This window comes from Monomorium pharaonis, chromosome 8 (assembly GCF_013373865.1).
Source record: "Monomorium pharaonis isolate MP-MQ-018 chromosome 8, ASM1337386v2, whole genome shotgun sequence".
In the NCBI taxonomy this organism is placed as follows: Eukaryota; Metazoa; Arthropoda; class Insecta; order Hymenoptera; family Formicidae; genus Monomorium; species Monomorium pharaonis.
In genome coordinates, this window is record NC_050474.1 from 6,108,815 (window position 1) to 6,131,251 (window position 22,437).

The window sequence follows — 22,437 nt, forward strand, 5'->3', positions numbered from 1 at the left end:
ACGGTCCACTTGACGCTACAAACGTTTCGAAGCATTCTTTGATTGGTCAATTCGTAAAAATCTTTGTTTCGATTGGTCAATCAAACATTTGTAGTAGTGGACCGCAGCCCTTGTCACCACATATGAAAATTAGCCTAATACTAGGACACGCATGCGCAATCTGTTGGTTGATGTACACACATGATTGACGTGATCTAAATCTCAAATGGTCGGATGCGTTTCATTTTGAAAAAAATTTTGAGAATTGTTAATCTTTGTATCGTAAAAACATTTTTGTTTTAATAACCCAATATAATTTTTTTTATAATGCTCGTTTCAATTTATTAAAGGACGGGACCCAATAATTTAAAGTGGTAGACACGTGACCCACGTGTATCTATAACCTCAAAGAGCTCATATGAAATAGGTATGTTATTTCTTTTTTAATTATCGCACTAATAAATAGAAGATGTTAGTTTGAGCAATTTTATATTATTCTTACGATACGCAACAATATACAGGTTTTATTGTCACAAGTTTTTGTTTTATTTTGATGAAGTTTTGATGAAATTTTGATTTAAAGTTTCATTAAATTTTAATAAACATTTAACAAAATTTTAATTAGATTTCTGAAAAATTTATTCCGAAAAGATTATTTTCTAAATAGAAAACACATTTTGATGAGATTTTAATAAGAATGTAATAAAATTTTAAAAATTATTAATACTATTTAATGAAAAAATAAGGAAATTTTATTTTTTTAATAAAATTTTAAGAGAAAGTGTAGATACTCTCTAATGGCACATCAGATACACTAATAATATTTTATTAAAATTTTTATTTATTTTACTTTATTTTTTTCAGATTGCAGACAAACTACAAATAAAATGGGTTTGACCAAGCAATATCTAAAATATGTACCAGCAGGTAACGCAAATATAATTGTGAGCCCTCGATGCAATGTCGTCTTCGTAAAATTGGATGGTCAAGAAGGTAGATTTGTAGCTGCTGCTGCGTGCGAACATGTATACATTTGGGATCTGCGACTTGGAGAAAAGGTATTGAAATTGAACGATGAAGGAACTTAATATAAAAATAATTGATATTCTTATACTTTATATTGTATATTAATAATGTCAGACAAGAATATTATCTGGAGAAAAGGTATGTGTAACACGTCTGGCTGCATCACCTGACAAAAGACACATTGCAGTTGGTTACACAGACGGCACGGTGAAAACCTTTGATTTAACCACCAGCGAAAACATTAGTACATTTGTAGGACACAAATCTGAAATAACAGTCTTAGCATATGATATATTGGGACATAGATTAGCCACTGGTTCCCAGGTAAGAATCTTGTAAATATGACAAAATTATAAGTAGTTATTTCTATTATTTATGTAACAGGATACAGATATCATTGTCTGGGATGTTGTGGCAGAAACTGGAATATGTCGATTAAGCGGACACAAAGGTGTTATAACCAAATTGGTATTTATGAAGGAACATAACATTATTATTAGTGCCAGCAGAGACACACTTGTAAAGTTTTGGGATTTAGACACAGAGCATAACTTCAAAACCCTTGTTGGACATAAATCAGAGGTAAACCACTTAATTGCTATTTGTTATTTATATTCCAGATTGATTTAATCATATTGATTCGTGTTGATGCAGGTTTGGAGTCTTGTCTTAATGAACGACGATCGATATTTAATAACAGGATGCAATGATATGGAATTGCGTGTTTGGAAAATAACATTCCTTGATAATAAGAATATTGAATTGGATACTGCTATTGGTATGTTGGATATTAAAGAAGACCGTGAAGAAATTGAAGAAAGTGTAGATACAGATATGGTATGCAATTATATTTATGTGTTACTGAATTTATGATGCAATTTATATAATTATTTTTAGAATAATATAATATACATAATTATGAATTTGTTTACAGAAATACCCTATAAAATGTGAAAAAATTGGAAGTATATTAAGAACAACGGGCGGCCGAGTTGTTTCATTAGAAGTTGACTCCACATGCAAATTTCTTGGATGCCATGGAGTTAAAAATTCCATTGAATTGTTTTATCTATTACCTGAGGACACAGTAAAAGATAGATTTACAAAAAGATTGAAAAAACGAAAACGAAAAGCAAAAGAAAACAAGTGAGTTAAAATTTTTAATGCAAAAGAAATTTTTAACTTTTTTTACGAATTTAAATACAGAGTTCTTTGTTTTGTCAATAGGGAAGAAAATAATACAGAAGAACTACCAAGTGCACCATCCTTAACAGATGAGATAAAACGTTTACCTGTTGTTCAAGTATCTGGCAAAGTGAAGGGACTTGATTTAATCATAGGCAAAGGAAACGAGCTCAGAGTTAGTAACAGCGAATTTTTTAAATCATTTAAAATTTGTGCATTATATTTTATTTTGTTTATTTTGTGCAGTTATGCGTTGGAATCAATAACAATTCAATCGAATTACATTCTTTGTATACGGAAGAAAAGAATCCTGAAGTAAAGTGTTTGCGTTCAATAAGGGCACATGGTCATCGTACAGAGGTTCGCGCTATCTGTTTCAGCTCCGACAATTTGGCATTTGCCACTGTTAGCGGAGATTCCATCAAATTGTGGAATAGGTAGTATCCATATTTAAAATATGCGTTTTTAATTAATAATGTATACATATTAGAAATTAACACAACTGGAACAAATTTGTAGACCAACACTAGCGTGTTTACGCACAGTGCCATGCGGTTATGCCTTGACGGTAACGTTTGTGCCGGGTGATAGACATTTGATTGTTGGATTAAAGGATGGAAAAATGCTTATTGTCGACATTGCGTCTGGCGATATCTTGGAAGAAGTAGCGGCACATTCTAAGGAGCTTTGGAGCGTGACGTTGTTTCCCGACTTGGTAATGTGTTTTCCAAGAAAAATATTCTAACACCTATAAATCATTTAAAGCTTAGTTTAAAGCTTATTAATATTTTTGTACAAATAGAAAGGAGTTGCCAGTGGTGGTGGTGATCAGACAGTGAAATTTTGGAATTTCGAACTTATTCAAGATTCCAACAATCAGATAAAAGCAAAAGTTCTTTCTGTTTTGCACGTGAGGACGCTTAAGCTTGAAGAAAGTGTATTGTGCGTAAGAATAAGTCCAAATAATAGATTTGTAGCTGTTTCTCTGTTGGATTCTACCATTAAAATCTTCTTTCTGGACACATTTAAGGTATTATAGTTATTGTAATATATATGAAAGTATATATTTTAAGTGTCATCTTTTATTGTCTTACATTTTTTAAATTATAGTTTTTTGTGTCGCTTTATGGACACAAACTACCAGTTCTGTGCATGGATATATCCAGCGATTCCACGCTCATAGCGACCGGTTCTGCTGATCGCAACGTTAAAATCTGGGGTTTGGATTTTGGCGATTGCCACAAATCTATCTTCGCGCATGATGACTCTATCACGGGTCTCTCATTCGTGCCTGGAACTCACTACTTCTTTACCTCCGGTAAAGACGGCAAAATTAAGCAATGGGACGCCGATATATTTCAAAAAATCATCACATTACAAGTAACATATTTCATTAAATATTTCACAGATCGACGACTTAATTACAATATTTTTATGATCTTTGTTCAATTATAATCTTTGTAGGGTCATGCTGGAGAAAGTTGGAACTGTTGCGTTTCACCAAACGGGGTTTACGCCGCATCGTGCGGATCCGATCGAGTAATTAGATTGTACGAAAAGACCAACGAACCTCTGGTATTACAAGACGAGGCGGAAGAAGAAAGAGAACAACAGGAGAATGAATTAGTTACTGGGGAAACCACAGCGGTATTAGGGCAAAAACAGAAAGCCTTACCCTCTAGAAAGACGGTTAGCAGTGAAAAAGCTGTAAGTTGAATTATTAAAAAAAAAAAAATATATATATATATACACATGTATAATTTGCAACAAAGATTAAAGTATATTTTTTCATAATGTTTTTCTTATCAGGCCGAATTGATTCTGGAAGGTTTGGAAGTATGTAAGGAATATGAGACAGAATTGAGCAAAACTGTTTCTACTGATAAAGCGCCACCTCTTCCTCTATTGATGCAGGCTTACGATTGCACGAGCACAGAAGACTTCTTGATAGAAACTTTTAAACGAGTTAGGGCCAGGTAAAACGCGATGAAACGTATAACAACGCTTTACATAAAACTGAGAACATAAGTGAAATCATGTATTTTTCAGTGAATTGGAGGAAACGTTACTGTTATTGCCGTATTCCGCGGCCTGTGATATTCTTCAGAGACTCCCTGACTTATTAAAAAACGATTATCACACTGAGCTATTAGCCAAATTAGCTCTATGCTTGATACAAGCTCATCATGGCCCGATAGTAGCCAATCAAAATCTTTTGCCCACACTGGAGATTGTGAAGAAGCTTGCTGTAGAAAAGATTTCTACCTTAAGGGTAATGAAAATTAATTTACTGATCTCATATATTATACATGAGAGTGTATTCTTACTTCTCTGATGGGCCAATGATTTTTCAGGACACTATTGGCTTTAATTTGCATGGTATGATGTATGTGCAACGCATTCTCGAGGAACGGGAAGGAATCAAATTCTTCAGAGATGCTAGTAAGACTGTCGAGCATAAGAAGAAAATCAGAAGAAACAAGGAGAAGGCTGTAAAGAGAGCAATCATGAACTTGTAGATTTAACTTTTTGGCAACATAAACTTTGTACATATGTAGCACAAATTTTCATTATGTATTTTATGTATATGTATTATTTAAACATTTAAACTTTTAAGTATAAATATGACACATACACACACATACACATCATACATACATGTTTTGAATTATAAATTTAAAAGCTGGCAATAACTTTTTACCATAATAAAGATTTATGTGTCCAAAATTATCAAATTCCTTCTCTAATAAATCAGTTAAATCTTGATTGATCAGTTGACAAAAATAATTAACAAAAAAATTGGAAATTTCATAGAAAGTTAAATCGATCCCATCTTTAGCAAAATCGAATCAACCTATTTACATAATGCGCGCAGAGCTGGTAGAGCAGACTGTTGCGACATAACCTCGTTAGTATGACAGCCGCATGGCCTAACCATTATTTATCCGCGTTTTCTGCAACCAAAAATAAAGGATGGACCACGAGGACGAGTTCCTTAACGTCTTCTTCACGCAGGTCGCTCAATTATGCTCCGACAAGGCAAAGGAGACAGTTGTAAGTGAACAAAATCCTGTGATATGGGTCAACATAAGTGACATGGAGACGCAATTGTGTATTTCTTTTATAACTAAAAGAAAATGTAAATTTCTAATTCAGGAAAGAGAAAGGGAATCATGCAAGCAGACGCAAATGGGTCCATGGGGAATGTTCCTGATGCATTTACCACAGATTGCTGTAGCAGAGCGTTCGTATGCGGATTTAGGTTTCCTCAACACTAAGAATAAAGGCTTTCTCAGGAAAGATGTACGTATAAACGCGTTTTCTTAATTTATCGAGCGATCAATGCATTATACGCAAATACAGTTCTGTTCTCCATTTGCATATGTTGTTGATTAATCATATTCAATTGCATATGTTGTAAATTAAAAATATTTGTCCTATCTAAGAACAAAGAAGTCGTTTTAGTCGATAATTATTTCTTGAGCTTTATTTATATAATATCATTTACAGAATTCTTTAAAGACTGTCTATGAATCGTTAAAGTCTGATTTGAAAAGATTAGAGGAGATGACCAAGGGAACGAATTCCATTGGCACAACAGTCGCAAATGTTTCCAATCAGCTCTGTCAGTTCATCACGGCAAGAATCCAGCTGATAGATTTGTCAGTATATTAGTGTTTCAATCTTCTGTTTCTAATGTCACATTTGTGATTATTGTATTACAGCTATGAAAAAATGTACAACATGAGTGTAAACAGTAAAGTTATGAAGCATCAAGAATTGCTGCAATGCATAGAAGGGATAGTAACATGCTATTTGTTGTCCTGTTCTCATTTGGCATTGATTGCTATTAAGACAAGTCTAACGTGTGTATCTTGTACTTTTTAACAGGGTTGAGTAAGTTAGTATTTTTTTAAAGATAAATTAAAACTAAAATTAATGATTTGCTAATTTTGTTAAATTAAAAGTTGCATGAACAAAAAACTAACAGTTAAAAGTTACATTAAAGTTAATTATTAATTTTAGAAATTATTATTTATATTATTAAATAAAAATCTTGTGATTTTTAAGAATTAGATTACTTTAAATAACAAAATTACCATATATCTGGCTCACCAAATTTAACTTTTCAACTAATTACTACTCAACCCTGTCTTTAATATGAATTGTAGGCTTTAATGTGTATGAGAAGCTAATAATTCTTATTATACAGATTAGAATGTGAAACATTAGTGCAATTAATGAGAGCACAAGTGGAAGTTCAAAATTGGAGGTTTTTACCAACTCTAATGGCGCTCTATGGAGCGCAAACGCGAATGTCAGCTTGGGAAAGAACTCTGCAAAGCAAGGAGGTTAGCAGTAAATAAATAAGAAACAAAAGTACATAAGAACTGTTTATCAGATATTCTAATTCAAGATTTTTTAGTCCTGGAAATTGGGCTTTGGTGCGACATTTCTCAAAGCTAATCAACAACCAGCATTGTATCAATGGCTGGTGAAGCTTCGCAGTGCCATATTAGCCAAATGCTCTCTATATTTCCACACTACTTTAAGTCAACAAGCTAGTCCAGGGGAAATGAGAAGTATTATGAGCAAACAGAGTGTAGATTACTATCAGAAGTAAGATATAAATATCGTTTTATTGCACAAAGTATGCAAGCTAACAAATATATATTTTTTAGAATACAGAGCTTTCAGCGTAAATACGACATATTAGCAGTTCTGATAATCTTCGACTCTAGAGAAACTGAAAATTCAGGTTCGGGATACAGGCATCCGGGAAGAGGTGTAAACTCTTCTGAGAGTTTTCCTGTTGTCGTTTGTTGCCCTGGTGTGAGTACAAATTTATTTTTCAATTTTTAAAAATATCGTAAATATAGTGTTTATTAGTATCATCGCAAAGAAATAATACAAAATATAGTATTTTATATTTAATTAAATAATTAATGTTCTTTTAGACATTTACACATAAACCGTTAATACACTTGGACAATATCCAGATCAAAATAAAGGAGCGACACACCGAACTTCTCTCTATGGACAAAGTGATTTACCATAAAAGCACGAAGGTATACCATGAAGCACTTAATAACGAAGTAATTTTTGAGTAAATTGCAAAGTAATGATTTTCTACAGGATTTGTGTACATACGCTTTTCACAACACCGATCCTACAATGACGCTCGTGATCGTGTTTGAAAACGGGAAACAAAAGGATAAGGAAACACACATCACGTCATTTATGTTGGACCTATCTATGCAAATTAGATGCAATAAAGTTTATGAATGTCTCAAATTATCAAAATGAATGTTTCTGTGTGAAAATAAGTGTATAAAAATGATTATGCCAAAGAAAAACTATGTTATAGTAAAAAGATTTATTAATATAAATTTATGCACATATATAATATAAAATAATAAAAATAAATTTTATATTATTTGTATGTAATTAGCCTTATATATATCTTTATATAACCCTATACGTTTCTTTACACAGAAAATTGCTTAGAACAGCATTTGATATCATCTACATTCCAAGTATTGTTAATCGCATTTTTTTAAGCACATTGAACTACATAGTCAAATATCTATGAATCCTGTAGGTAATGTGCATGACTTTCTCTTTTATACTTTGTTCACGTTTATTTGGTTCTGTTTCATGCTATACCCGTAAATTTTACAATTATATGCATTCATATTTTAAATCTGTTTTATGCAAATGTGCATAATCGTGTTCTATTAATGTGCAATACCACATATATATGATATAAATTCAAATAATTGATTGATAAAAATTCACTCACCGATTGCTGTCGCTGCTTCTGCTGCTGCTGCTACTGCTACATTCCTTTTCCGGTTTTTATTCTGAAAATGTGATAAATATTATTTCTAAACTCAAACACAAGAGCAGGTAAAGAAATGTATCACTTGAAAAAATAATATATTTAATACCGAGTCGTTCCATGGACGCCGCTTTCTGCTGACATCATCCTGCTATTCTCGAACTGCACATTAATAACGATCGCCCGATACTTTATTCGGCACTCTCGATATTACCGATAATATATCACACACGAGTAAAACGTAAATCGCGCGCGAGAATTTCACTTGGCGCGACCGTTACATTTGAAAAAATACGTGAAAAGGACGGCTCGTCTGTTAGCGCGACAGCATTCTCAAAACCACTCAACATCGTACCTCCGCACAAATGAATACGCGAGCACGCACAGAGTCAACAGAACGTCCGACCGGCGCTGGAGTGGCGTACGTGACTGCTGGCAGGCAGACTCGGCGGTGCTCGGCGCTAGTCGGCGCCACTCGGCGTTGCTAGGCGGTTGACTCGCCGCGCCTGCGCCGAGTAGCGCCGAGTCACCGTACGCCGCTGCCGCCGCCATGTTGCTCCGCGCTCCAGCGCCGGTCGGACGCATCGGACTTTCTGTCGACTTCGTGCGTGTCTCGCGTCTTCAGAATTCATTGTGCGCAGGTACGGTGTTGTGTCGAGACTGTTGAGAGTGCCGTCGCGCTACAGACGACCCGCGAGCCATGTGAGATACGTAAGAGGTCGTATTCAAGCGTCGTGTAAAGCGCGACATCGTGCGTTTGTCTTCGGTTTGTGTGAAGTGTTCGCGTGCGCGTTCGAGCAAAGTGTTTTCTCGAAGGATACGTTCGGTAGAATATCGCGAGTGCCAATTAAAAGTGAAGTGCTACTAGTCGTCGTGCGAGCATACGAAACGAATTTGTCTGCGTTAGTTGTATCTCGGCGCGTACCTTTCATTCAAACGGTTTTCCACGAAGTTACGTGACGTCACGTCACGAAGTTTCGTGCCATGTTGATTTTCGTTCCGGGCAAAGTTTTCGTGTGCGCGTAATTCGCTCGAGGAGGGTACGCAATCCGCGTTCGGTAGAATGTCGATTGTGCCAATAATGAAACTTTACAAGTCGTCACGCAATCATACAGAGATACGAAACTCTGGGAGCGAATTGATTTACTTCTGTTCAGTGTGTCTTGACGTGCCATACTTTTCACGTATTTTTCCAAATGTAACGGTCGCGCCAAGTGAAATTCTCGCGCGCGGTTTACGTTTTACTCGTGTGTGATATATTATCGGGAGTGCCGAATAAAGTATCGGGCGATCCTTATTAATGTGCAGTTCAAGAATAGCAGGATGATATATGTCAACAGAAAGCAGCGTCCATGGAACGACTCGGTATTAAATATATTATTTTTTCAAGTGATACATTTTTTTACCTGCTCTTTTGTGTTTGAGTTTAGAAATAATATTTATCACATTTTCAGAATAAAAACCGGAAAAGGAATGTAGTAGTAGTAGCAGCAGCAGGAGCAGCGACAGCAATCGGTGAGTGAATTTTTATCAAATCAATTAATTAAATTTATATCATGTATATGTGGTATTGCACATTTATAGAACATGATTATGCACATTTGCATAAAGAAGATTTAAACTATGAATGCATATAATTGTAAAATTTACGGGTATAGCATGAAACAGAACCAAATAAACGTGGATGTAGCATAGAAGAGACCCAAAAAGTCATGCACATTACCTACGGGATTCATAGATATTTTACTACGTAGTTCAATGTGCACGCACATAGAGGCGCTGACGAAAACATCTAAAACGACGCGATGACCGCTCTCAGTGACAGTCATCTCCAAAGAGATGGCGCCATTGTACTGAAACCGATCAGCTGAGTTGATGTCACACGCGGCGTATTTAGGGTTGAAGGCGAGTGTACGCAATTTATTAAACATTATAAGATGTTACATCGTTATAATTGATTCGCGATTGATCGGACGCGTAAAACCGTGTACGTCTGTGTCTTTTGAATTGAGTGCAGTGATAAGACGAGAGGAAGCGCGCGACAGCCCTCAGATTTGTGGTTTGCGAGGTTATGTGCGACAGGTATCACAAACGTCCCTCGTCTTTAGAAACACAAAGAAAATCAACGGATTATTAAATTACAACATCTGCGAAGCGTCAGTGAGATATCGGCGAGGTTACGAAAATGTGAGTAACGCTATCTTTTATCTAATCTCCGCGACTATTGACGCTTTCCTTCGTCACGCTCGAGCGTCAATCAAGCATAATCGTTGACGTAAACACATGTGACAGACATTTCAATGTTATGAGATATTGAGATCTGTTTTTTTTTTTTAGCTGAACTTGTACACTTTATCGTTTCTTTTGTTTTCTCTCCAACGTAAAAAAAAGGAGAGATGAATTAAGAAGTTTAGTTAAAGGGAATAAAAATTTAGATTAAAGTTGTGTACAATTTTGCCTTTGGCAAATTAGTGCCTGTTGATTCCTTCATCCCCCTTCATTCTGTGGGGATGACTAATTATTAGAGCTTAACAAATCTGTGGATGGACAAATCCAAATTTGAAATGCTAGAGAAATGTACTCGTACACGTTTACATATTGTTACATTTATATATGTTCTTAGCGATAATGCAATAAATATAATAGGTAAAGTAAACGTTAGAAGAAAACTGATTTAAAAATCATGAAAAGAATGAGCTCCACATGTAGTTTATTTGATACACAGATTACACAACTAAAACATATTTTTTAGTTTGAATCATTAAAATTGTGTATCACTTTTTTACATGTAACGTTTTTGATGTAACGATTTAGTTTCTGATTGTAGAGAAATAAATTAATTATTTATTGTAGTAAATTCCCATCAGAATTGTCTTTCTTTTTGCAGACAAGTAAAGATGACAATTTTTTAGTTATTATTGTTGTAAGAAATGAGCGATATGTGTTTTAAAATAAAGATAGATAATAGAAAGAGAAAATTAAAGCTCTAAAAAATTAAGTTTTATATTTATATCCCTGATTTTAAAGAATCTTCTTCGTAAACTTAATTCCATAGCAACAAAATGTCTATATTCGCAGAAGGCTAGCTACAAATTTTATCTTGAGGAAGATATCAAACATGAACGATTTTTCAAGCATTGAAATGTTTATACCAAGTATTTCCTTCTCGCTGAGTTGTATCGATATGGTGAAACGTTTGCCTCGTTTATAGCATCGCTGTACGCATAAAACTTGATTCCGCAATAAGCATATCAAGCAGCAGCGATATCACATATTCTGTGATATCTCGTCTTTTCTGTGCGACATCCTGTCATAATAAGTAACGAGGGACATCGATATCCTTTCCTTATCATTTCAATTACGTATTCAGAATATTTTGAGCGGAAAAATGTAACTCTTGCTTCTCTCACTATATATTTTATTTCTGATAAAATGAAAACAAGATAACAAAAATATTCAAATATTTTTCCAAATTTTTCCCAATTTTTCTACGTTTTAAAAAAATACAATTATATTTAAAAGGCTAATAATAATTTATTTAATAAAATTATAATAATTTTTGATAAAAAATTAAATGTATAATAATTATGGAACAAGAGAGAGACAGAGAGAGAGAGTTTTTTTTGTATCTACAGGAAAATTTGATCATTTGTTGTTGATACACACAAAAATATTTTATGTTATAAACTATACCTATCTGGGCACATAATTGCAAAAATATTAAAATTGTTTAAGATCACTTAAAGTATTGTTTAAAATTGATAGAATTTGACTACGATTTCTTTCCGTCATCCCTCTCTCTCCCTCCCTCCCTCTCTTTCCCCTCTCTCTCTTTCTCTCGCGCGCGCGTTGTTTCTTTTGGGAAATTGCGAAACGCGAGTACATCTCACGTGTTTTCGCGGTGGACGTCTCGACTTACACACTTAGGCAAATTCACCTACGTATCATTTAACAAGCTCACGGCCAATTAACGTAACATGTAGGTCACGTAACGCGTGGGCGCGTTAAAGCTCGCGTCTTTGCGGCAACCCGCTTATCCCTTCCGATTGTAACTTCCGCGGAAGTGTTCTTTTACCGCCTGTAAGAATGGTAATAATCATTTCGGGATTTTTACGCTTATTTTTACGCTTACCGCGCGATTCAATTTACCGGCTGGCGCGATGCTCAGCGCAACTATCTGGACCTAGCTGATAACCCTTCGCATAATCCACGCAGTATACTTCTCGTAAAGCGGAATCCGCGGCCGCCGCTAACCCCGTGTGCCGCTACCACGTGCCGCGTGCGCGGATTCGTACCCGGGAAAAGTTTACGGTACCCGGCGCTCGTGTACACACGGCTTAGGCATATTTTGCATAATGCGATTTTCATGCCCTCTGCGATCCCGCATTCGGAATTGTATACATTTATCCGCGGCATACAGTCCCTCGTATACAGTTAATTACGTGCCGAGATGGATTTAACACGTCCCCGATTATTAATCTCGCCTGTGAAAGTTTTCCTATCTCGTTTTTCCGCATTTCAGCCGGCCTTTGCTTTGCATTAGACGAGAAGCTAATATTATTATTATTGTGACTCCCATTTACATTTTATAATAATTGTGTGTACAATAATTTTAATAATCAGTATTTTAAATAGAAAACTTAATATTTCCGTTAGTCAATATGTTTAATTGATTCTAGATTCAAAATTATCAAATGTCTAATATTTAGAATGTTATTTTAATTTTTATTTATAAAAATGCGATGGCATTGCATAATGGAGAGAAATAGGGGTGGTAATGTAGCCTCTTCATTAAAATAGATGTTTTAAAAACAGTATTTTATTATAAAATTAGTCAAAAATAAATATTATTTAGTTAAAATAATTAGAAAATATTGTAGAATATATGCAGATATGTGTAATGTTATGTATTAGCTTTACTGCATAACTGTAGGTTACAAATTCCATCCAGTAATGACTAAAATTTCTCATATAATAGCGGAGTTTTTTATGACGAGTGTTCTTAATACGAGAACCATAATACTACATCTTTTTTATTTCTTTCAGTTATTGTTTTTTTATTTTTTTTTTATATTTGTCACTTTTGAGAAAATTTTATTTCAATATCACATATATAATAGTTCTTTTTAATTCTTTTTCTTCTATCTATCTCTTTTTTTTGTTCACAGAAACATTTTAATTAATTTGACTCAACTCTAAATTTGTAATTGTAGATGAATAGAATAAAAAGTTCGTTTCTTCTGTTTGCTCGAAATTGTTCTGTTAATTCGTTCGCAGAACCAACCTACAAAGAAAGAAAAGAGATCAATTTTTTCTTCAATCATTTATGAATTCAATCTTTATTTTAAATTTTATTTTACCTTTTTCAATCTCTAACTTTTCACTGTATCTCCATTTTACCGCGCGTATAACTTACGGCCGCGGGCACCGTATCTGCTAAAAATATAACTTCCTTGACACGGGGTGCGGCGTTATCTCGTCGATTCTCACGTGCGTAAACCCGGTGTCCTGCCATAATAAAGCCACATGCTACACGGAGAGAATTTTCTCTTAAAATTTACTCTTAAAATCTGGTAATTGTGGACTTGTGTGTGACTTGGAGGAATTTTACTATACTGCTTAGTAAAATTTCTTGAGATCACACATTATCCCACAATTTTTAGATTTTGAGGGTATATTTTAAAAGAAAATTCTCTCTGTGTAGTCGCGCACCGAAATTAGAATCTTTTAACCATCTAAGCGAAGCTTTTCTCGTTATAAACTCGGTACATTTTAAAGAATATGCGAACTATAAGAAGCGTAAATTTCTTGAAATATTTCACAAACCATCTTTTCTTAAAAACCGGCGAAGAATGTGAAATTATTATTAAAACTGAAAGATCTTTCTGCCGATTAATCTAAAGCAGAGTTGGGATTAAACGAAAATTAACCAATGTTGTAAAATTATCTTGGATACTTTCAATTGTCAAGAAAAAGACAACCGAATAATTTAATTATTTAGACTATTTAGAGTATATATTTTTCTTTTCATACGAATTCCTCGAAACTGAGTGTAGATGGTTTGGGATTGTTGATTACAAATATGTGATTGTTAGATTAAAAAAAATTTTTTTATTCAAAATAGATTCGATATTACTGAATTACTGAAAACGCAAAAATCCAGTCCAGTTTGAAACCGGGAGGTTTTTATAATGATTGTATTTCAAATAAGTTTAAAAAATAATAGATTCAATATGACGGGTCCAAAATGCATATCGATGAAATACAATAAGAAAATAAATTATTAAAACCCTGTCAGGCGGTTTAAAAAAAAATTTTGTAATTTTTTACTTAAGTTAAAATTAATTATAAATAATCAACTATAAGTTTTCTTGAAAATTCAAGAACATTTTGCGTCTGGGGTTTGCCATTTTATATAATTTTTTTTACTATAGCATTTTACACAAAACAACAATTTTTGGTCTTTGAGCCATATATTAAATCAACTATTAAGTAAATTTTGAAACTTTTACTTCAGATTCGAAGAATTGCCGATTCAAGATATTACGAGAAATTACGCAAGATATTACGCATAAAATTGCAAAGAGAAAGAGGAATGAAAAACATTTCTTTTTATGTTAAAATTTTTAAAAGTTTATCTTATTAATTTTTTAAAAATTGCAGTTACGTTTTCAAAGGATTAATTAAAACTATTTTTATAATCGCATTCTTTACAAGTTTATTGTTGAGGATTTATATTTTCTTGCTCCGTGGACAAGTACTGACACTTCCGCGCAGAGAATCGAATGTCATTGATGAAATTCCGATCTGTTAAATTCCAACGCTCCTCTCTGCACACCTGCCTGACGTGACTGCGTCTGTAACAGTACCGCGTTGCATAGAGCGACGGCAATAGCAACTCCATTGTCCGCCTCTCCCGTATACGTGTCTGTCTGTTCTTAATAAGCGAATGTGGGACATTTGGCGCTCGTTATTGGCCAACGTAGCCAGCGTGCGTGCGTGTACGTATGCATGCGATTGTCGGGGAATCCCGGCGAAAAGGAAAACGGCATCTCACGCGCGCGTCGGCGACGACATCTCGCCTCCATCGTTCTCTTTCACATCGTCGTCACGTAGCTTTTCTGACCCGGGACGCCTAGACGCATTGCGTCGGCACCCTTGCCAGAGAAACGCCGCAATACCGCGTCTTACCGCGTCTACGTTGCGACAGGCTCTTCATCTTGCTCTTGCCTTCCACGGCAGCTTTTCTTTTTAACGACCCGCAGTTCCTCGAATTCACTTTTGCTGGATGTTCATAACGATGTCTCTATCTTCTCTTCAAAAGATTTATCACTTAATTAATTATAAAAATAATATTGATAAAACTACTATGCACAAATATTCCTTTTATTACAGATTCTTGAACCAATTGCAAATTGATTTTTCTTAAACGAGATTGTCGAAATATCTGTTTTTTTTTCAAGAGTAATTAAAATAACAAGTATAAAATAAAATATTTGATACGTTTACGTATTATTCTCTATTTGTGTCATTTTTCAAACGTCTTTCGCAGATTGTGTTCCGCTGTATTGCAGCTTACGATTGCGGCGAGTCACACTCTCTATCGTATTTTATCTTTTGCTTCGCAGATTGAAAGACGATGATAAATTGAAGGGAATATTCGACGTCGTTTTACAAATATCTATTTTGTAAAAAAAAAAAAAAAAACTGCAAGAAAATTAATGGGTAAACTAAAGGATGTTTTACAAAGTATTTTTTATAATTATTTCATGATTTATTTACGAATTTCTTATGTATACGAAATTAACAAAACGTGATTTTTCAAAGTTAAAGTTAGCAATCGTACAGCAAAACGTATAACGTAATTATTAATAACATTTGATTGTGGAGCAATCCAAGCTTATTTTACCTCGTGACATTTGTACGGATATCTTCGATATTAATTTTTTTTAATTTTATTAGAGCGGCTTCGCAGAAGAAGCAGCTTTACAACCGTTGTAAGATTCTTTAATACGATTAGCTCTTGCCCTTTTAATTTGTTAATATACCTAAATCTTTAACCAGGTATTTTTTTTTCTGAAACGCAGCTTACTTATGCGCAGAAATCGGTTCGCCGTGAAAATTGAAATCTGTACAACGTATAAACCGTCACAATATATAAAACAATATATATAAACCGTTGATAGTTAACGCGCAGCGATTCCTGGCGTTCACGCCTCGATTGTAGACTCCGTTAAATCGAATAGCGTCTTTATGCGCCTGTCTGCGCCCGCGTCTTCTCCGGGGCACATTTGCGTAGGTACAAATAATAGTATCGCCGCCGTGCATCTTGCGTCAGCCGCACATGGCGCGGGGATGCACGCCCGTGAGAGATGAGAGATATTTCGAGTACGCGTAATCGGAACGGCACGGAGAGCGGAGATTTAATCGCGCGCCAACATACACACACGGATTTGTCCCGGGCGGGTCTACAGTTAATTAATAACGAGCAGATCTGTTTTTAGCTTAAGATTCCATTTGCAGAAATTATCTCGCTTTTGATAGCAACCACTGGCGTTGCCATTGCATTGTTTAGCCTCAGTTTGTTTGTTCGGACTGCGTACGTTTTAAATATTTAAGAATAGTGATATATACGATGCGCCAAAGGAGATTCTCCTAGAAATATTTGAAATCAAATACTACGTTTTCGAATCAAGAAGTGTATTTATTGTAGCCAGGTAAAGCTCTTCCTTTTGCGTAGCGCTTAGAGGCCATCGGCTTCACACGCGAAGTAAAACCGCGAATGCCACTGCCACACGTCTATTTGTGCCAAACAATATAAAGTAGAGACGCCCGCAGCCTCACTGCGGTTACGTAAGCACCGTCGAAGGGGGGAAAACGTGCGGAAACGTGGGCGCATCGTCGCCGCTCCCGCGGGGAGATCAGCCGCATCACCTTGCGCTTTAACGAAATTGAATTTGCACCCGGGAGTGCATAGTATTATACGTTTCGAATTCTGTACGGAACGCCACGTCCCTTCCAAACTTTTACTTTTACAAATCGACAAGCATTTAATTATCACCTTTATTCAATTACATTGGTGTGAATCAAGAATATTTTTGAATATCTTATTTTTGATAATTTCTACATCTTGAAGAAGATATCAGTCAGACGGTATATTTTTTTAACACTTCCTTACAGACTTGCAAATAATTAATCTTTCAAAAATATCTTCTCTAATATTTAAGAAAATTTGTAAGACTGCATTTAAATATCAAAAAAGAATTGTACTGTGTAGGTTTATAGCTTTTATATATTTTTTAATAAAAAAAAAAAAAAATTAAAAATGAAAATGATAATGGAAAGCAAGAGAATACTCTCTCTATTATGGACTTACGATTGTTAGTTGAACGTTTAACTTCGCAATTATTTCACTAACTGTTATCAATTATTTGACGTTAAAAAATATTATAAGATCTTTTCTATGTAATTTTAAATATCTTCTTCTCAATTTTCATACATTTCTGAAATAAATGAATTGTGCAATAGTGCGTCACCCGTTTCCCTCAAGCGAATCCGCTCGTAACGATGTCGTTGACCGTTGAAAATTCGATTTCGCTATAATTACGACGAGACCGATTCGACGCGCGACGCGACAGGAAATGTCGGAGCGATATGTTTCCGCGGTGTATAAATATATCATCGCCCAATCCCGAAAAATCATGCAAATAATTTACACACAAAAAAAAAACAGACTGATTCTCTCGAAAGCGGGGAATGATAACTTAATGGACGTGGATCATCTAGGCAAGTAGTGACGTTTTGACGCGTGCCTCGACAAGATAAATCGCTAAATGGAAGCCAGAAACCCGAGCCACATCTGCGATAATATAGCGGAAGGATCCCCCTCCTATCCTCCTCCGGTAAACGTAGGAATATGCTTAGTGCTTTTTTCGGTATCCTCTTTCCGACGAGCAATTCCGTCCCGCCCCCGCGCTTACCCCCCTCGCGCGAAAGCGGAGAAGCGATCATTATCGTCAATTATTTTCAACATTTATAAGACGGGGGGGGGGCTCGCCGTACAATCGCCGCATGAGGGGAGAGAATAACGTCTAAGCGAATGCGCAAGTAACTTAGCTCCCGCGGGCAACGGTAAAACCGATTTTCAAGGTTTATCCCGCCTCGATATGATCCCGAGGAAATTGAATTCCGGCCGAATTAGCGAGGCCCACGTAAGTCGGAAATGGTAACTGCTGATTGCGCGTAACTTATTCCGAAGCTGCAGTTTTTTCCCCCTCGTTCCCCCCTTTTTCCTTCCTTCGAGCAATCTCCCCGCGACGCGGATCTCCATTTTTATAGGAACTATCGAGATTCACAGTTCTGTGGGACTTTTCTAGGTATCCTATTATTACCTTTAAATTAGATAGATACGTTTTGCTTAAATTAATATAGCAGATATTGCGAAGAAAAGATAGCGCTTTTTGCGCGCGCACACATGTCCATGGCTATATTCATTTGTTCCGGCTGTCATAATATTGGTCTTCTTCCAAATCTTGTCACCGACCGAAGAATTTATTGGGTTTTCCGTGAGCTTTCTTCATAAATTTTATCCGTCGAAGGTTGGCGAACATCTAAACGCTCACATTCATAAAAATTGTACAGATGATAGACTTGATATTTTTTAATTTATTAAACTTGTGCTACTTTCGACGTGGATTTAATTAAATCAAGACCGTAATCAAAATGTATATCACAATATATCTGTTTCTTTAATATTCACATTTATATGAGGTGAAATGCTCGCAATTAAATACCAACGGTATCGAATCCCTGTGGAAGACATCAATACACGATATTTCCAATACTGCTTTTAGCTGAATGAAGGGGAACTGTTTGAGACATTTCAGGTAGCACATGCGTTGCTTTTATTTAGTAAATTATTCATGTGTATGTCGGGTGTAGAGATTGATTGAGCTAAAATACGTGATTAGTAGAAACTAATTGCATATGCGTGATATTACATGCAACTGAAACTAATAATTACTTTGTTTCTCCTAGGCTCTGAAAAAATATTATTAAATAAATATATTTATTTTAATATTATTCTACCTGATTTAAAGAAATTATTTTATATGCTAATATACTTTTTTTAGATATTAGAAATTGGATGCTAAACTAAATATATTTATTTAATATCAAAATTCTTTTTAGTGTAAATAAAACTTCCATTATGTTATTTATTATTTAGGCGATTCCGAGTCCGTATCTATTATTCATGATGAAAATAAACGCATATAGCCGGTAGATTTAGAATACCATATTTCGCTTCCGATCGAGACCGTGCGATCGCGATTATGCGAGGCGCGGAATCGCATAAAACGAGATTAAAAGACGATTAACGCGATGCGCTTTTCGTCGCTCATCCGGAAACTTGGGCCAAGATTTAAACATCAGTTTTCGTGACAGTTTAATGTCTGCGCCTTGGCACGCGAGGCGCAACGGCTACCAGCGATCTTCAGTAGCGATGTTGTAACCCAGGCTTATGACACGCTCGGATAAGCCGACCGTATATTATAACGGCTTTTAATGCCGCTCGTTGTCCTTTCCCTCCCCTGTCTTTATTATAATAATAAATCCGATATATCCGAAGGGAGGGAAAAGCTCGGCGGCGCGCCACGCGTAGGGGGAGTTCGCCTAGTGCCGGACACCTAAGGTTTTTTCAGGATAAATAAAAAACTATTTCGTTATATATTTTTTATATTGTATTTATTACAAGTTAACATATTAGAAATCAAGATAAAAGAACAAAATAATCAACTTTGTCAGAACAATTATCTTAAATCACAGTTAATCTTTGATTTATGATTTTAGTGAAACATAAACTGGCCCCTAATACCGGACACAATAAAAGTAAGTCCCCTAACGCCGAACAACTTTAAAATAATAGGTACCGATCACAAATATAGTTAGCAAAACACTCAGAGATATCCACACAAGCTAAAAAATAAAAAAATAAAACAAAAAATTTTTCAGACGGCAAAAGAGGCACAGATTTACCAAAGGGCAAGAATAAGTTTCGTATAGAAGACACAAACATATTATTTGATGCATTAATAACCGGACTTAAAAGAAGTGTATGACAAACTAGAAAAAAGATTTCGCGTTTTCTCATAACCAAGAACCCTTCAAGGTAATTAGCTTCAGGCCCGGATAAATGTGCCACTGCTGTTTGTTTTCGGTGCTTTGTTTCTTTTTTTCTTATCAGGTAAATTAGTTTCTTTATATAGCTCTTCAAGGCTCTTCTTTGCTTTTTTACCTTTTCTTTCATTCTCTTTTTCTTCAACTAATATTTTATACGGAGATGAAGTGAGAATTTGACTTTTTTCGGATTTTCTCTTCCTTGCTTCGGAACGCTTCTTTGCAGCATCGGGAAACGGGGATAACTTCAATAAATTTTTGGAAATATCTGGAACAGAACTAGTAGACGGATGGATTTCTTTTGTCATTTGTGTGTCACGAACAGGAACAGCATCTAAGACTTTGGAAGCTACAGGAGCGGTCTGAGTCCTTATTTCTTCTAATGGAACGTTTGTCATATCACTTGGTAGATAATCAATATCTGAAAATATATTTTTATCAAACGGATAAATTCCTGTGCATTTAAAACCAGACACCGCAATGTCTAATCGAGCTACTTTTGTGAACGCTTCACCAACAAGGCCTGCAATATCATAATCAGTTATTCGTGCTCCTGCGTTTGCTCTCATCCACATGTCACATCGCTCATGGTAAGCATTTTTGAAGGGCTTCATAAAAGTTCTATCAAGAGGTTGCAATTTGTGAGTTGTGTGCGGTGGTGAACTAATTAAGTGAATGTTATGTTCTCTACAAAAATTTATGACATCCAATGATTTATGGCTGCTATGACCATCTAGGAGAAGAAGCACAGGTGATTCTTTTGAAGGATGTGAGAATTTCTCAAAATGTTTTAACCATTGACAGAAAAAGTCACTATTCATCCAACCTTTTGGTTGAGCGACACCTTCACTCTGTGAGGGAGCATTAATCATAAGGCGTTCATTCATTTTCATTCTTGGAAAGATAAAAAACGGTGGTATGAAATATCCATTAGCACTCATGCAAAACATGATTGTAATGTTCTTGCCTCTTTCAGCTGAAGTAAGCTTTCCTACTTGGCGTACAGCTTTTGGAGCTAAAACTTTTTGATGTTTTTGTACGCAGCTAACTCCCGTTTCGTCACAATTATATATGTTAGAAGGAGGAAAATTATATTGATTCATGAGTTTTTCAAGATTTGAGAAGAACAAATCTACCTGCGGCTTATTAAAACCTACAGCTCGCATCATACTCGTAGACTCGGGTGTTCTTAGTGATAAATCAGGATGTCTAGCCATAAAATCATAGTAAAAATGTTTACCAGCTGTTCTTTTTTCAGTGTTGAAGCGATGAGGAAGCTTTAGCTCTACAGCTAAGTCATATGCCAACTTTAAAAATTCTTTTTTCATAAGTGGCAAACATCGATTAGATAAGTCTTTTACATGGTTCAATAATTGTTCTTCATATTCTGGTAGGAATGTTTTGGTGAATCTACCAAGCTTAGGCTGCAATGCAATTTCTTCACCGGACTTTAGGCAGGTTATTTTGTCATGTAAAGTGCTTTTAGGAATACTATACTTTAGCGCAGCTTCTCTCAGTCCCATTTTTTTTGACAAAACTTTATCAAGAGCAGTTTTCAAATTATCCTTATCCCATGATCCTTTCTTTTTATTCTCCATAATGCCTCCTAGGTTTTTCTATTCTCCAAAAACAAAATATTATAATTCAATATTATAAAAATAAACATAGACACATAACGTTGACATTTTCATTGTCCGGCATTAGGGGAAAATGTTCTGTCCGGTACCAGGGAACAGCGAATATCCAAAATAAAAAAATATATTTTTTGAACTGTATCTTTTTATATAAAATACACTGACGTAATTGAAAAAGTACTTACCAAATTACTTAATAAAAATATAAGTCAATATTTAATCACAAGAGTTTTGATAATATACTCTTCTAAAATTTACGCAGTACAATTTTTTTCTTCCGAGCGCAACGATTGATAGTTCCTATTTGTTTACTGCGTGTCGCAAAAGCGTGTCGCTAGGTCCAAGGTTATTACTCCCTCCCTTTCTCCTTTTGCCACTATAGCGTTTTCTGTCGCGTTTCTATATGTATAGATATTTGTTGTGTCCGGCAATAGGTGCCGTCCGGCGTTAGGCGAACTTCCCCTACGAGCCGTCGTCGTTTCTTAATATAATAGCCGGGATCAGGGTAGCGGACGGATGATAAAGGTTGATACAAACGATCCGACGTGGAAGCTCGCGATAGTCCGCGAGAACGTGGAATTACGTAAGACGTTA

General features: G+C 35.4%; 4 protein-coding genes across 4 annotated transcripts in view; 3 read left to right on the forward strand and 1 right to left on the reverse strand.

Moving 5' to 3' along the window:
* The first annotated feature begins 136 nt into the window (after nt 1-136).
* Nucleotides 137-4,974, forward strand: LOC105831231 (WD repeat-containing protein 3). The gene is made up of 15 exons (XM_012671226.3): nt 137-406; nt 844-1,037; nt 1,120-1,329; nt 1,390-1,587; nt 1,660-1,842; nt 1,940-2,151; nt 2,233-2,365; nt 2,437-2,627; nt 2,710-2,905; nt 2,993-3,220; nt 3,301-3,570; nt 3,655-3,897; nt 4,000-4,166; nt 4,240-4,462; nt 4,545-4,974. Exons 2-15 carry the CDS (start codon nt 867-869, stop codon nt 4,707-4,709), a joined length of 2,790 nt encoding a protein of 929 aa, XP_012526680.1. The 5' UTR covers nt 137-406; nt 844-866; the 3' UTR covers nt 4,710-4,974.
* A 189-nt stretch (nt 4,975-5,163) lies between these two features.
* Nucleotides 5,164-7,630, forward strand: LOC105831227 (KICSTOR complex protein C12orf66 homolog). The gene is made up of 9 exons (XM_012671221.3): nt 5,164-5,244; nt 5,347-5,493; nt 5,701-5,852; nt 5,916-6,056; nt 6,404-6,542; nt 6,617-6,810; nt 6,873-7,023; nt 7,149-7,259; nt 7,327-7,630. The coding sequence occupies exons 1-9, from the start codon at nt 5,164-5,166 to the stop codon at nt 7,495-7,497; spliced, it is 1,287 nt and encodes a 428-aa protein (XP_012526675.1). The 3' UTR covers nt 7,498-7,630.
* Nucleotides 7,631-9,874: 2,244 nt separating this feature from the next.
* The window catches only part of LOC105834220 (WW domain-binding protein 4), a 41,190-nt gene continuing 28,627 nt past the window's right edge, over nt 9,875-22,437 (forward strand). The window contains exon 1 of the mRNA XM_012676536.3: nt 9,875-10,219. Within this exon, the coding sequence (XP_012531990.1) occupies nt 10,218-10,219 (2 nt within the window). The 5' untranslated portion in view covers nt 9,875-10,217. The remainder of the gene's footprint in view (nt 10,220-22,437) is intronic.
* Nucleotides 19,751-21,994, reverse strand: LOC118647092. The gene is made up of 2 exons (XM_036291320.1): nt 21,283-21,994; nt 19,751-20,265 (listed from the first exon to the last, which is right to left on the reverse strand). Exons 1-2 carry the CDS (start codon nt 21,805-21,807, stop codon nt 20,212-20,214), a joined length of 579 nt encoding a protein of 192 aa, XP_036147213.1. The 5' UTR covers nt 21,808-21,994; the 3' UTR covers nt 19,751-20,211.

Coding starts and splice junctions, on each gene's coding strand:
- LOC105831231 (XM_012671226.3), top strand. CDS start 867: ATGGGTTTGACCAAGCAATATCTAAAATATGTACCAGCAGGTAACGCA. Junction 2,628..2,709: donor TCCATCAAATTGTGGAATAG/GTAGTATCCATA, acceptor ACAAATTTGTAG/ACCAACACTAGCGTGTTTAC. Junction 4,167..4,239: donor TTTAAACGAGTTAGGGCCAG/GTAAAACGCGAT, acceptor TGTATTTTTCAG/TGAATTGGAGGAAACGTTAC.
- LOC105831227 (XM_012671221.3), top strand. CDS start 5,164: ATGGACCACGAGGACGAGTTCCTTAACGTCTTCTTCACGCAGGTCGCT. Junction 5,853..5,915: donor AGAATCCAGCTGATAGATTT/GTCAGTATATTA, acceptor ATTGTATTACAG/CTATGAAAAAATGTACAACA. Junction 7,024..7,148: donor TTGTCGTTTGTTGCCCTGGT/GTGAGTACAAAT, acceptor ATGTTCTTTTAG/ACATTTACACATAAACCGTT.
- LOC118647092 (XM_036291320.1), bottom strand. CDS start 21,807: ATGGAGAATAAAAAGAAAGGATCATGGGATAAGGATAATTTGAAAACT. Junction 20,266..21,282: donor ATAATTTTCCTCCTTCTAAC/ATATATAATTGT, acceptor CCTGATAAGAAA/AAAAGAAACAAAGCACCGAA.